General features: G+C 35.7%; 1 protein-coding gene across 2 annotated transcripts in view; it reads right to left on the reverse strand.

Moving 5' to 3' along the window:
* Positions 1-3,284: 3,284 nt before the first annotated feature.
* LOC132552468 (calcium homeostasis endoplasmic reticulum protein-like) overlaps positions 3,285-16,654 on the reverse strand; it is an 83,577-nt gene continuing 70,207 nt past the window's right edge. For both annotated transcript variants that reach the window (XM_060216640.1, XM_060216639.1), the window contains exons 10-19: positions 10,998-11,343; positions 9,934-10,124; positions 8,872-8,977; positions 8,306-8,667; positions 7,898-8,031; positions 6,601-6,825; positions 5,784-5,933; positions 5,180-5,292; positions 4,645-4,836; positions 3,285-3,442 (exon numbers count right to left, since the gene is read on the reverse strand). In XM_060216640.1, coding sequence (XP_060072623.1) covers positions 3,411-3,442; positions 4,645-4,836; positions 5,180-5,292; positions 5,784-5,933; positions 6,601-6,825; positions 7,898-8,031; positions 8,306-8,667; positions 8,872-8,977; positions 9,934-10,124; positions 10,998-11,343 — 1,851 coding nt within the window. In that variant the 3' untranslated portion in view covers positions 3,285-3,410. The remainder of the gene's footprint in view (positions 3,443-4,644; positions 4,837-5,179; positions 5,293-5,783; positions 5,934-6,600; positions 6,826-7,897; positions 8,032-8,305; positions 8,668-8,871; positions 8,978-9,933; positions 10,125-10,997; positions 11,344-16,654) is intronic.

Genomic DNA, 16,654 nt, shown 5'->3' on the forward strand with positions numbered 1-16,654 from the left:
AGTCAGATCTGTATAACAATGTGTCTGATAACTAGAGCCAGATCTGTATAAGAAGTGTCTGATAACTAGAGTCAGATCTGTATAACAATGTGTCTGATAACAAGAGTCAGAACTGTATAAATATGTGTCTGATATCTAGAGCCAGATCTGTATAAGAAGTGTCTGATATCTAGAGCCAGATCTGTATAAGAAGTGTCTGATAACTAGAGTCAGATCTGTATAACAATATGTCTGATATCTAGAGTCAGATCTGTATAACAATGTGTCGGATAACTAGAGTCAGAACTGTATAAATATGTGTCTGATATCTAGAGCCAGATCTGTATAAATATGTTTCTGATATCTAGAGCCAGATCTGTATAAGAAGTGTCTGATACCTAGAGTCAGATCTGTATAACAATATGTCTGATTACTAGAGTCAGATCTGTATAACAAAGTGTCTGATAACAAGAGTCAGAACTGTATAAATATGTGTCTGATATCTAGAGCCAGATCTGTATAAGAAGTGTCTGATATCTAGAGCCAGATCTGTATAAGAAGTGTCTGATAACTAGAGTCAGATCTGTATAACAATATGTCTGATATCTAGAGTCAGATCTGTATAACAATGTGTCGGATAACTAGAGTCAGAACTGTATAAATATGTGTCTGATATCTAGAGCCAGATCTGTATAAATATGTTTCTGATATCTAGAGCCAGATCTGTATAAGAAGTGTCTGATACCTAGAGTCAGATCTGTATAACAATATGTCTGATTACTAGAGTCAGATCTGTATAACAATATGTCTAATATCTAGAGCCAGATCTGTATAAGAAGTGTCTGATATCTAGAGCCAGATCTGTATAAGAAGTGTCTGATACCTAGAGTCAGATCTGTATAACAATATGTCTGATATCTAGAGTCAGATCTGTATAACAATGTGTCTGATATCTAGAGCCAGATCTGTATAACAATATGTCTGATATCTAGAGTCAGAACTGTATAACAATATGTCTGATATCTAGAGTCAGGTCTGTATAACAATGTGTCAGACATCTAGAGTCAGGTCTGTATAACTATGTGCCAGACATCTAGAGTCAGATCTGTATAACAAAGTGTCTGATACCTAGAGTCAGATCTGTATAACAAAGTGTCTGATTACTAGAGTCAGATCTGTAAAACAATGTCTGATATCTAGAGCCAGATCTGTATAACAATGTGTCTGATATCTAGAGTCAGATCTGTATAACAATGTGTCTGATATCTAGAGTCAGATCTGTATGACAATGTGTCTGATTACTAGAGTCAGATCTGTATAACAATGTCTGATATCTAGAGTCAGATCTGTATAACAAAGTGTCTGATACCTAGAGTCAGATCTGTATAACAAAGTGTCTGATACCTAGAGTCAGATATGTATAACAATATGTCTGATACCTAGAGTCAGATCTGTATAACAAAGTGTCTGATTACTAGAGTCAGATCTGTATAACGATGTGTCTGATATCTAGAGTCAGATCTGTATAACAATGTCTGATATCTATAACAATGTGTCTGATATCTAGAGTCAGATCTGTATAACAATGTGTCTGATATCTAGAGTCAGATCTGTATGACAATGTGTCTGATTACTAGAGTCAGATCTGTATAACAATGTCTGATATCTAGAGTCAGATCTGTATAACAAAGTGTCTGATACCTAGAGTCAGATCTGTATAACAAAGTGTCTGATACCTAGAGTCAGATCTGTATAACAATATGTCTGATACCTAGAGTCAGATCTGTATAACAATGTGTCTGATATCTAGAGCCAGATCTGTATAAGAAGTGTCTGATAACTAGAGTCAGATCTGCATAACAATATGTCTGATATCTAGAGTCAGATCTGTATAACAATGTGTCTGATATCTAGAGTCAGGTCTGTATAACAATGTGTCTGATATCTAGAGTCAGATCTGTATAACAAAGTGTCTGATTACTAGTCAGATCTGTATAACAAAGTGTCTGATACCTAGAGTCAGATCTGTATAACAAAGTGTCTGATATCTAGAGTCAGATCTGTATAACAATGCATCTAATAACTGGTATCTATTCTGTATTTTACTCTGCACTCAGCACTGCCACATCAGAAGACACCTGCCACATATATTTTTGCAGTATTTGGCAGTGACAGAAATCAGCTGTATTTCAGCATGTGCATTACTTTGACAGAATTACTTTCTGATTTACTTATCAATCACAATTTAAATAAGCAATTTTATTTGTTGTAACAAAGAAGTTTATGGAAGAAAATTCATGAAATTGGTTTTTTTATCCTTTGAAGTGTGTAGCTATATTTCTATGCAGAAAATCATTTTGACGTGTGTAATCGGGCACAATGTAACATCAACATCTGGTACACAAATACTGAATAGACTTAACAGTCTGTTCAGTTTCAATAGTTTTCACTTTCTATAAGTGATCCAAGATAAACAGAATACATGGTCAATGTCTTAAAATATAAATTTCATTTTCAGAAAGGGCTTGCCAAAAGCCCAGTTCTTTTGCTTTTCTTTACTCTCACTGAAATACAGCATATATTTTCAAGACACGGACATGCATCTCCATATAAGTGGTAACATCTAGCACACAAAATTAATCACACCTGAACTACAATGTTCAATCATGTATATTTCTTGTGATATATGCATTAAATCAGAGTTCTGATAATAATACTATATCAACACATAATATACTTTCATAATTCAAATGGTTTAAAATCTGGTAGTAATTTATATACGTAAGAAATTAGCCCATACATGTATCAATACTTTGAAGAAAAAAAACATGAAATTTGATAGCACTGTTAAAGTATTACTAAAAATAGCTCCGCAAAAGCAGGCAATACCCCACAGCCTTATTATAAAGTTGGGTGCAGGGCTGAGATTGTGAAGAACCTCAATAGGCTGTGTAGGTCCATAGGCCCAACATCCTCAGTGAAAATGGTGGTCACCGGCGATGTCGTTCTTGAGATAATGAGGGGAATGCAAATTTAAGATGGCAGCTGTAACCGCCATATTGGATATCGGGCGGCAACGAAAAATAATAAGGTTGTATAGGTCAATAGGCCCAACATCCTCAGTGAAAATGGTGACCACCTGTGTTGTCATTCTTGAGATAATAAGGGGAATGCAATTGTGGATGTACGGACCGACAGACGGACGGATGGACGCCGTGCATGATCGCAATACCCCACACCCTTCAGGCTGTGGTGTAAAAACATTATTTAATCAAATATGATAACAAAAAACTGAAGGCATCACATAAGACAATAAGTTTAATGAATGTTCATGTGTACAATGAATTTGAGAAATGATGTCCAATTAGGAATTACTGTCCACAACGGTTCACAGTTTCCTAAGCTGCCTTCCATCATTAAAGTGTAAAACATCAGTCATCTTTAGAGGATTTAGACGATGAGGCTGCAAATAAAGAAGACAAAAATCAGTCATATTTCTTGTTCCCATCTGGGAGTCCAAAAACATATATCTGTATGCTTATTTATGTATGGTTCAATTTTAAATCCAACTAAACCTCCAGCTGCCTGATAATTAGTGACATTTAGATCCTAACAGTACAAGGATTTTCTGGTATAAAATATTGAAAACTAAATTCACTTAAAACAGAATATACCATTCACCTTATTTTTAAATTTGACATAGATCTGATATCGAGCCACTTAATCCCATCCTTCTACAAAACTTTGAGGTCTTTTTCCCAACTCTATAACAAGAAATTGTTTTGTTATGGTTTTTTTTTCATCCCTTTCCAGCCATACTAGAGAGGTCTTTTTTTTCTTTTTTATTCTTCAACTCATTTTTGTCCCATACCTTAAACTGGTGACCTTGAGATTCATTCTAGCTGTACCGGTATAACTCTCTTCACAATTCCATAGGCTAATTTCTATAACTTAGCATATCTAAACACTTCTCTAGGTAAATTACTATAAATTGAAATCTCTTCACTCTACAATAGGCTTATCACCATAATTAACAATCTAGACACTTCTCCAGACTACGTATTATAACTTACCATATCTAGACACTTCTCTAGGTTAATTACTATACCATCCGTTTCTAAACATTTCTCTAGACTTATTGCAATAACTTCCAATCTTTAGATATTTCTCTAGGTTTATTACTATAACTTATAACCTCTCAACACTTCTCTAGGCTTATGTCAAGGACTTACTATCTCCAGACACTTCTCAAGGTTAATTACTATATTTCATGATCTCTAAACACTGCTCCAGACTTATTTTTATAACTTACCATCTCCAGACACTTCCCTAAGCTCATTGCTATAACTTCCATCTTCAGACACTTCCCTAAGCTCATTGCTATAACTTCCATCTCTAGACATTTCTCTATGCTTATTGATATAACTTCCATCTCTAGACACTTTCCTAAGCTCATTGCTATAACTTCCATCTTCAGACACTTCCTTAAGCTCATTGATATACCATCCATCTCTAGACATTTCTCTATACTTATTGCTATAACTTCCATCTCTAGACATTTCTCTAAGCTTATTGCTATAACTTCCATCTATAGAGTCTTCTCTAGACTTATTGAAATAATTTATGATCTTCAGACACTTCTCCAGGCTTATTACTATAACTTACTATCTCTAGATTCATCTCTAGCTTTCATTCTCTGTATAAATCCATGGCTCTTGCTTTTGCGGAACTGTTCAAAAGGATCTTTGAGATCTATACCAATTCCTTTGTACATATCCTGGCGGTCCCGTACATCACCACTCTCTATGGGGTTCACAATTCCCTGTTCTGATGCACCAAGTCCTCGACCTCCCCAACCTTTTGAGAACCACATTGTTATCTTTAAATTTAAAATTTTCAAAACTTTTTAAAAAGTTCATAACCTAATTTTGATTAACACTTAATACTGCAACTGAAGTTGTAGGCAACCCACAAAAATAAGTACAATAAAACAAAAGGAAAAAAAGGTAACTGAAAAGTATTATCAAAGAATTAACTTACGAGTTAATGAAATCTTCTTAAGTTACCAGAAAAAAGAAACACCATATCATAAATAATTTCTTCGACGTCAACAAATATAAGAGTTTGTTTTAATTACCAAAAAGACTTTAATACAAACACCTTCATATCAATATAATTTTATACAGTTATCTCCCCTTACCCATTTTCATGAGCATCTGATGTCCTTTATTGTCTGTGCCAAGCTTGGTGTCTGTGGGTTGAGGAGCCGGACCACCAACTCTCATAAAGCTATCTGCTGCATTGTTGTCAGTGCTGTAAAAAATGATAACAATCTCCATTTCCTTAAATTCTAAATATATCACTTTCTCATATTAGGGTCTTCTTTAACCTGAATATAAGCTTTACTAAAGAAGAGTGAAGTACAGAGAGTGGGAAGAGACAAAGTAAATACTTCATTCCCCATCTAGTCCATTTTAATGCCCTTATTTACTGCTATGGCATGAAAACATGTAAAATGTAAACTCCAACATGAAAGAGTGTTGCTTGTCTGCTGAAACAGGGGACGTAAAGCCCATAAAAGTATCAAATAAAATCAATTTTAAATGTCTTCTTTCAGACACTTAATAGCAGGTTTCTTGATGACATTTTCCTGGCTTTTGTTACATGAAGACAGGATTAAATGAAAAAGTTTGAGCTCCCTTTGCAAACTTTGCAAAGATTCTAAACATCTCTGTAGAATGTGTTGTGTCTTTTAATGGTCTTTAAAACCATTGAGAATCCCCATGTACCTTACAGCTACTTACAATGTGCCGAGGGGTGGTGTGGGACTGCGAGAAAGCCTCTGTGTGACCTTGACTGGGGAAGGGGAGCGACTCGTGGGAAGGTAGGGTAGAGGGGACTCCGACCGCTTCGATGATCCTCTCTGTTGTTGTATAGGGGAAGGTGATCTGGACCTGAAATGCATGTCAAACATTGAATATGGTGAGAGGTATGTCAAATACTTGTTATACAGAATAATTTTTTCTTTTCCCCTTTTTTTTCATTTATGTAAGACTGATGGCAAGATCCAAAGTCTGATAGACATCATAAGATTCAATACTCCCAAAACTTATATTAAAACAGCACAATCTCACACTTTTGATGTTTTTTCTATCAGTTAGTGGCTGTGTTGACTTTTCTGAACTGATGTGCAATCAAGAATATTATAAGAAACATGATATTTCATCTTAGAAGTAAAAAAAATATCATTGCTTTGCAATTCCAACTGCTTACTGAATTGGATGCCTTTCAATTCTTTATATTTTGACAAAATTTATATCATAAGTGGACCTCTTTACAACAAAATCTTTGAACACTTTAAACATTTCCACTCAATTCAAACACTCGGGAGGCTCACAGTTAATCTTGTCTCTATACAATATTGATTTGTATTGCACAAGATTACAGAAAATATCTTCTATTTCCACATTGAAATAATTTCATTGGCAATGAAAAGAAATGCAGTTCTGATTCTGAAAATTTTCATTCTTATTCAAAATTTTCAAACAGCTGAAACTTGAAAAAAGACTATTACAATATATTAAGTTTGTAACGTTTTATAATAACAATAGACTGCTCTACCTCCATCTGGACTTGACAGGAGACGGTGACCTTGATCTCCGTTTTGACCAATCTGACAGGTTCTGTTGTCGTTGTGGTGATGGTTGAGGTGACAGAGATCTCGAGCTAGAGCTGGAACTTCCTTCTGGAGAAATCCCCCTCCTCTCTCTGTCTTGCTCCTTGAGTCGACGTGCTCGTTGTTTGGCTTTGAAAAACTCATACAATCCAAGCTTCTCCCAGCCCTCACTGTAACCAAGTATCCCATCTGAGATTGTATTACATAGAACTGTGTTTGTTGTTTATCTTATTGTCTGCTCTCATTTAAATTTTTTCTCACTAAATCTCAAAATCTGTATAAAATCTCAGCATAGCTTATCTCATTTTCACAACATATTGTAAAAAAATTCCTGAACACATTGTTTGTTAAGATTGTCTCACTTACATCACATCATGATGAAAGGTAAGACTTAAATTTCTTTAAGAGAGCAGTGAGGTTTACCTGTCTCTAGGACAGAGATAACACTTATCTGTATTTAAAGCAGAGATGTGACTTACCAGGGTACCTATCTCTAGCACAAAGATGATATTTACATGTCACTAGGACTGAGCTGAAACTTTTATGTCTTTAGAAAGAGGTGAGATTTTCTGTCTTGATGACAGAGGTGAGATTTACTTGTCTCTAGGACAGAGATGAGACTTACCTGTCTCTATGACAAATATGAGGCTTTCATGTCTCTAGGACAGAGGCAAGACTTACCTGTCCCTAAGACAGAGGTGAGATTTACCTGTTTCTAAGACAGAGGTGAAATTTACCTGTTTCTAAGACAGAGGTGAGATTTACCTGTTTCCAAGACAGAGGTGAGATTTACCTGTTTCTAAGATAGAGGTGACTTTTACATTTCTGTAGGACAGAGGTAATATTTACTTATCTGCAGGACAGAGGCAAGACTTACCTGTCCCTAAGACAGAGGTGAGATTTACCTGTTTCTTAGACAGAGGTGAAATTTACCTGTTTCTAAGACAGAGGTGAGATTTACCTGTTTCCAAGACAGAGGTGAAATTTACCTGTTTCTAAGATAGAGGTGACTTTTACATTTCTGTAGGACAGAGGTAATATTTACTTATCTGCAGGACAGAGGTGAGATTTACCTGTCCCTAAGACAGAGGTCAGATTTACCTGTCCCTAAGACAAAGGTGACTTTTTACCTGTTTCTAAGACAGAGGTGAGATTTACCTGTTTCTAAGACAGAGGTGACTTTTACCTTCCTGTAGGACAGAGGAGAGATATACTTATCTGGAGGACAGAGGTGAAACTTACCTGTCTCTAGGACGGTCATGATTGGGAGGACTATAAAAAGCTTCCACTGCAGCCAACAATCTCTCACTTGGAGGCATGGGAGGAGGCAGCCGGATATCTTTAGGGTCCAAAGATTTATACTCATGGTCCTCCAACTAAAACAGAATGACTTAGATCTTAGTACAGCATATACCTATGGGGGCAATTTCAGAAAATACAACCACATAAACACCATTTCAAACAAGTAAGAATTTTTTGTATGACCAATATGAATTAGAAATAACTATCATGTTTAAAAAGACAAGTAATATACAACTATTTCACCAATAAAAACAGATTTGGTATGTTGTTATGACAAATTCTTTTACACTTACAGGTTCTCAAATTATACATTGTGCAACAAAACCTTCTTCAAAGATGTATTTATACCTTTATAAGTGGAGCCATTAGACCTGCTGGCAGCTCGTAATATGGTACTGATGGTGTGAGGTCAATTTCTGGAGGTGGCCCCAGCAGAGGGGGTGGACCAGTCATGGCAAATCCCGGAGGAGGTTTGCTAAGGTCAGGGAGAGCAAACTGTCCTGGGGCTGGGCCTGGGGGTGGTGGTCCTTGAAAGTTTGCTGGGAACCCAGGTGTTCCAATGGCAGCAGGAGCTCCAGGAGGAGCACTGGATGCTGTACCCTGAGGAATCCCTGGGGGTGCACTAGGTAGACCTGGGGGTGCACTAGGTAGCCCTGGAGGAGCTCCAGGCAACCCCTGAGGAACTCCTGCTATTCCTTGGGGTGCACCAGCTGAAAAATGAAAATAGAAAAAGTTTGAAATATCCATTGTTTTCAGAATTGAAACTAAAAAATGGTTTGAGAAACATTTCAAAGATTTGCATTAAGTTTTTTGCAGTTTGGATGTTTATTTAATTACAATAACTCACAAACAGTAGAATGTTAACAACATCGTATACCTCCAAAATATAAAGAGAAAACATCAAGCAAACTCACCAAAGTCAAACTGTTGAGGAGGTGTGCCCACAAATCCAGGGGGTGGGGCTCCAAATCCTGGAGGTGGCTGGTTAAATCTAGAGGTCTGTTGCTGAGGCTGGCCAGTCTGGAAGTCATGTTAAAGGGAGATAATTCTGAATATAGTACAGAATCTAACAGAATTTTGTTTTATTATATTCATTTATAATGAGCTATTATTAATCCTTAAGAGAAATCATTAAGGTTAATAATTTATTTGAAATAAGTAAAGTTACAAAGTATGTCCCTAACTCTCTAATTTGTGTTATATCATTTGGCCTATTCAGGTACAAATGTATAATATAATTGCTATTGAGTGTATTGAATGTATTCTCGAAAGCCAGAGATAGACTTTTTTTTGTATTCTCAAAAACACAAATTGAATATTCATAGTGTATAACTTGTATGTACTATATACTTAGGGCATGTTATGTTACTCAAATACAGAAATGACTCTGATTTCATTTTTTTAAATTCAATTCATATGATGTGTCTGTACCAATTCACAGATACAAAATTCATATAGAATGTCTGACAGATGTGTATATACAAGACCCAGCAGATTACAATACAAATTTTCTGATCTATGTTATAATAAATAGGCTGAATATTTTGTGCCAGCAACTACACATTTTCCTAGCTAGGATACCACTAACCAGTAATGTTTTGTGATTTACTGTAGCAGTATTAAGTTTCACTACTACAGCCAATTTGGAAACAAAACATCACAAAAATTTTGATCAAATATATGGAGTCACTAGTTACATATGTTTATTACAACCAATAAAAAAATGTTTCTGATTTCTGAACCATCGTTTTTGATACCTACAGTGTAAATACTTGACCATCAGATGCAATGGGAGATAACTTTAAAATGATTTAAACCAACATCACAATGTAATACACAATCCCTTATGTCTCTTGTCCCCAAATGTTTCTCTTGCCTAGAATTAAAGTTTCCATAAACACATGGTAGCATCAGCTTTTCTCTGCAAAATACAACCATTACTGACATGTAGTAGTAACAGTGACTCCTGACCTTACCTGGATTGACTGTACTGTGGTGATCTGTGGGGGCGGGGTGGTCATCAGACCAGACGACGTAGGGGGAAGTGTTGAGGTGACCACACTGGCTGGGGTGAGACCCGAGGGAATTGATGTAGATAAGACAGTGGGCTGGGATGACACCTGAACCGCAGATATAACTGGAGCTACACTGACAGTCTGGGGAACACCTGTATGTTGAGTAAACAACAGAGTAATAAAAATAACAATTTGACGAAAAACTCAATAAACAGAATGTTTAACATGTGCTTTGATAACACATAAAGGGGTCTTTCAAGAGCCATGAAAAATACCTGATTAAAGAGCAAAAAAGTTCCAGTCATTAGACAAATTTGATAAATTCAACATGACATGAACACTAGTGTATATAATTTTATTTAAATCCTGGATCTTATCAATAAGAAAATTAAAAAGAAACTAAAATTTTGAGTAAAAAGATGTCCCACTGCCCTGACAATAATTATCATTTCACACTACACTAAGGAACTGCTTACAGTGAGGGAAATTTGATATTTTTCATACGTGTGCACTACATGTGTGAAAAATATCAAAGCTTCCCCCACAAGATGAAACTTAACCATTATCTCTCCAAAAACAATGAATATTTCTGGATAACATGTTCTTTCATACTGTTTATAGATGCCAGTCTGATTTAAATGCATAGTTCTATTATCATAACTCTGTGAGATATATAGTTTCTAAGACATAAATTGCTGAGTTATTTAACCTCAAGTGAGTATTTTAACATTTATACAATATATGAAATACTTTACTGATTAAAACTTTCTTCCCAATTTCATAGGGCTATCTTAACCAGAGTTGTTAACCCTGCAGATTGCTATGTATTTTGTGATGATATTTTCACTGCAAATGCAGGGATTTAAATGAGTGAAAATAAGAAAAATTGTCTTTTTTCCCAATGCAGAAAAAAAGTCACTTACAAAAGTGTAAAAAAAAACATTCAAAACCATCAAATCTAATTTATTTAGGATGCAATATGAAAGACCCCACTATGAATTCATTGATGATTTCTGGACACTGACCTGGCATTGCCACCCCAGAAAGTGAGGTGAGGGGCTGTGGTTGTGTCCCAGCTGCGACAACCACAGCAACAGCCTGTTGCTGTGCCTGTTGCTGTGCTTGTTGCTGTGCCTGTTGTTGTTGTTGCTGCTGCTGCTGTTGTTGAGCCTGTTGCTGTAACAGCTGTTGTAACTGTTGTTGCATCTGTTGTGCCTGGCTATTGAGATGAGAGGTGAAGTCGAGATGTTGTTTCTGAAGGGAACTATACTGCTGCTGAACATTGTTACTAACCATACGTACAATTTCTCCATGTTCAGTTATTAGGGAGGCCTGGTATGCAGACAATGAGGCAGAGGGCTCCTTCAGTTTCTGTAAGAAGCAAAACATTAATATTAAACAAACTGAGAAATACTGGTAACACAAATATATACTCAACCAAAAAAGAAACGCACAATTGAATTATGCAATCAATAGCCAATGATATTTTGGGAAATTTTCACAAAATTTTATGTCAATGTGTAGGGACAAGTCTATTATTTATATACTGTAGAAGAATAGTCTGTGTGACATCACTCATGTCAAAAGTAATTACTCAAAGAGGGATAACCGAGAAAAACAAAATGACACTTCAGTACCTAGTGTGGGCACCTCTTGCACGAAAACCTGAATGGATTCTCTTAAGCATTGAATTCATGAGAATGTTGATTCACCTTAAGGGAATGTTGTTCCATTCTTGTGTTAATGCTACCATCAACTGAGCGTGGTTAGTTTGGGGGTTTGACATTTCCTAATATGCCTGTCCAGCTCATCCCACAGATGCTCAATGGGAGACATGTCATATAGGGGCCATTCCAAAGGCTGAACATTGTTTGCCATGAGAGAATCATGACAGACTGTGGCGGCAACATGTGGTCGAGAAGTGTCTTGCTGGGAAATTAGGTTATGACGTCCGAGAAGTGGAAGGACATGAGGTTTGAGGATCTGGTCTCTATATTGAAAGGCATTGAGGTTTGGATCCAGGACCATTAAGAGGGATTTCACACCATGGGAGATGCATCCCGAAACCATTACAGAAGCCCCAACACATTCGACCATACATGTGTCGGCAAAAACCGCTCACCATGTCTGCGATACACCCTTTTTCTACTGTCTTGGTGATACAGACAGAATCTAGACTTGTCGGTGAACATTGCACGCCTCCATCAACGCATCCCAAACCTTTTCGGGCCATGTCTGCACATCCAGTCAAGATGCACTTGGTATCTGTGGTGTTAGATGTGGCCTGACATAAGGTCAGTGCACAATAATTCTTTCATAATGCAAATGGTTCCTGGCATCTGAGCACTAATGGGTTTGCCATGAGTACCAAAAGTATGCGAAACAGTCTCTACAGCAGTCTTGAATCTGTTGTGCAAGTGCAACAATCAAATTATCCTGTCTTGTCATGCTTTCGTTACATGCGGATGACCTATCCTGGGATGATGGAAACTAACCTAGTAGCATGGAAACATGTTTTGAGACATTTAATTGTACACAGGGCAACGCCAAACTGCCATGTGACAGCAGTTTGGCTATGACTATCCATCAACATCACAATTGCTCTACCCTTCTGAATTTGCATTAAGCTTGGCATCTTGGTCAATGACGAAATCAAAATGCCAACATGAAAAATTAATGTGGCTGAACTGCTGGTTGAAATTATTCCTTCGCAAAAAGTCCGGCTTGGCTTGATTAAGTCACATGATTTGGACAAAAGTAGCTCACAAAATCAGACAATGACATTGTCATGCTTGGCTGATTTTAGGGTAGATTGTCTAGAAAGGAGACCATTCTTAATGTTATGCCTAATGAAATATTCCATTATTCCTTACAGCAAAGGTGTACTGCAGGGGGGATGTTACTTGTTTTGTTGAGTATGCACTATTCAATTCCAACATAAATCGGTACTGTGAATTACCTCTAACAGTGTATTTTATATGTTTGCAGACAATTGTGCTGACTACTTCACAGTTTACAAGCTGGAATACAATTTCGATAGAGTTATCTTTCTTGGGATACAAAAAACAAAGATATAGTTGAGTTATCTTTCTTGGTTTACCAAAAACACAGACATACACCTGAGACCATCACCTGTTTTGCTTAATGTAACATTAGTTATTTCTAAACAATATCTGCTATCATATTGATAATCAAGCTATCATGTTGAAGCAGATCTGGTAACAAAGCATTATATTGTTTTTAGGTAAACTAAATAAAATCTATGCCTGAACTTATTGAAATAATGATAAACATCTTGGGCATGCCCAAAGTATTTGTATCACACAGTCTGCCTCCTTCCTGGAATACTTTGTGATATTCAGTTCATATGTCTCAGTCACTTACATAAAAAACATAAAACAATACAAGCCACTATACTAGGGCACATTTATTACAGGTCACAATACTAGCAGCAGCTGGTGGAATTTCACTTTAGTTGAGTAGTAGAGTGTCCATTTATCACAGACCCTCTCCACATATTTATGTCCCTTTGAATGCTATTAGTTTACAGTGTCCTAATTAGCTGAAACTCTCTATACAAGGACTGTGATAGTTGATAGTAAGTAAATTGATAACCTATATAATTTCATCAGAGGATCAAAGGTGTATGGTTCTATACTCTATTGCATGTGGCATTTACGTCTTTCAGGCAGCTGAAATGCAGACTTGCCTGTACCTACATGGTTGCATTCTTATGCAACACCCTTTACCCTTGCTACTCTAAATGGCATGTAATGGGCTTTAACACCACCTCAAAATGACCTGGCCGTTCATGGGGTGATAAACCCAGCAAACTAACAATCCTTAATTCCTTAAAGCATGCAATTATCTCCCTTCGATAATATGATTATTAAATCCTTGTCATGTGGTCATTACAAGCGTTATGTGTTGTAAGAGTATTCAGAACTGATACATAACAAGCATTTTTTCTTTTTTTCGATATAGCACATGTCAAATCATGTGACACTTTCTGATAGTTGAGTACCATAACATAACACTAGTCATGTAATACCGTTTCATAACAGATCCGCTTATCACAACAAATATAGCTGTATTTTGACATACAGCTTTATAAAATCTATCAATTTCTATTCAGGATAAAAGTGTGTGACAGAATATTCCTACACAAAGGATGAAAATCAAATACCATTTCTATAGGTGTCATTTTTTTTACATTTCTTCAAAATTCAATCAGTAAACTGAAAGCTGTCTACCACATCAGACACTTTGAGATGTAGATTTACCAACTTAAAACCTTAATGTACATTGAATTAGTCTGTCTGATTACAACATAAGTAAAGCATTTCTTTTTCTACTGCTGATCACTCAATATGGTACAAATATGCTAATTTAGAGCAACAAAATTTTAGATCATTTAAAATTTTGGGCAAATTAGCACAATGATCAATTATAATCACTGTACATTAATAAATAAAAGCCCCAAATAGTACAATCCTAATTCAGTGCAATACTCAGAGGGAAAGCACAATCCTAATTCAGTGCAATACTCAGAGGGAAAGCACAATCCTAATTCAGTGCAATACTCAGAGGGAAAGCACAATCCTATTTCAGTGCAATACTCAGAAGGAAAGCACAATCCTATTTCAGTGCAATACTCAAAGGGAAAAAAACAGCCAAATGATACTACTTTTAAATATGTATGTTTATGGCAGTATCTCCAGTAATAGGAAAGGTATATAAGGACTATATACATGTTACTAGATGCAGAATTGTTTTGTTTTTTGCATTGTACATTGTACATTTCCATTTTTTTCAAAAATCCATATGCATTTTAATTTTATAAAATGCATGGTGTTAAAAAGTGATTAGCAATGATTTCAGTTTGGTGCTCCAGTTTATTCTTATTTTAATTCAATTCATTTCCCTCCCCATGCTTAAAATGACAATGTCAGATCTAAAATCCTTCATTTTTCAGTATCAAGTCATCTTTGTAACAAACATCTAGTCGCATCAACAAAATAATTTGGAAAATTATTTCATTAATGAATATACTGATCAATTATCTTTGCAAAATCTGTCATTTATTTTCATTTGGCATAAGTGAAACTAAGTATGGCATAGTTACATAAATGTCACAGTTTGTAAATATTTGAAACATAACCAGTGAACATACACTTAATAAATGGAAGCTGCATCTAACATTACAAAACTTGGTAGGTAAAACCACAGTGTTACCAATATATAGACGAATGGCAACTTAGGGATGTATATTGAACTAAAAAGATAAGTACATTGTTTCCCATTCTACACTTACAGAAATATAAAAAGCCATCATTTTAATTCAACCCTAATTTCCATCAGAATATTTTGTGCCTAATACTGTTAACACTTGCATCATTACGTTTTCTTGATAGTTTGATGTATTTAATATATTCTAAAACAATCTCACATTAAATTGCCAAGCTGAACAATTATCGTAACTTGTGAACTGATAACAATTCATTCTGAATCCTAACAAGAGACAAAAGGGCCTAAAATAACAATGCTATTGTTTTTTCTTGAAACACATCGTAGAAGTAATCTTCTTACCAAAGTATGATAACTTTAACTAATTGAATATGTAAGGTATATGTATATTTGTGCACAAGTCATTTGACAAGCTATCTTGACTGCGAGTCACATTTTCTCGCCACGTGAACATTCCTACAAAGAAAACAGCTGATGGCACGTAAACACAATTCACCATGCATTTTATATTGAGTTTGATTTCATTTACGTCACTGGTATACACAATACAGGCATATTATCACTATTGTGGCAAATCACTTTGAAATATGAGCAGCAAACGAACTCAGACCAAACGACAAACTTCCAAGTACAGGAAGACAGTGACAATCCTGATTATTAAACTGTATTCAAATATCAATATGCAAATTGTCGCCACCTGGGTTCGAAAATAAGGAACCTCAATTAAGAGGCCACCTCTCTATAAAGGCCTCTTTCATAATTTCCCCACAGTGGTTGTTTAATACAGGTTAGATTGTATTTTCTATTGAAGTTTTAAAAATTACACTAAAAAAACTTTGTATATAGTATACAGTTAATTAAACCCATCCCCAGGGGAAAACATGATATCGTGGAATCATGAAATTCATAAATTTGTTAAATCACCTTCAGGCTTTCCCATCTGTGAAAAGCATTTGATTGTACCATATTTATTATATTATTTAGGTGATGGCAAGAAGATTTTTGAAATTTCAGTGAATTAACTCTTTTTTGGGGATGGGGGCCATATAAATTACAAATTTTGGTTCATCTTTGGACATGAAAGGTTTATGCAAAAATTTCATTGAAATCAATTCAGGGGTTTTACAGAGTAAGTCAAATATATTAAAAGTTTATGACATGACAAAAGGCCATTGCCATAGGTCAACAAGACACTTTGTCTCAGGTAACCTAAAACGCCACATTTATATTTCAATGTTACAATGGTCCCTAACAACTCTACAGTCTGACAGACTGTTTGATATACATCAGATAAAATTATCATAAGCTATATGCATTAATGTTTATTGTGATATTGTTCAAGGCAAAAACTATACAAAGAAATCTGACTGCAAGGAATGATCACATGGAGTTTAACAGTGAAATATTATTCTCAGAATAACTCAGAAAGAGACTG

The sequence above is a fragment of the Ylistrum balloti genome, unplaced genomic scaffold, assembly GCF_031769215.1.
Source record: "Ylistrum balloti isolate Yb309-2 unplaced genomic scaffold, AGI_CSIRO_Ybal_v1 Utg370248, whole genome shotgun sequence".
Taxonomy (NCBI): Eukaryota; Metazoa; Mollusca; class Bivalvia; order Pectinida; family Pectinidae; genus Ylistrum; species Ylistrum balloti.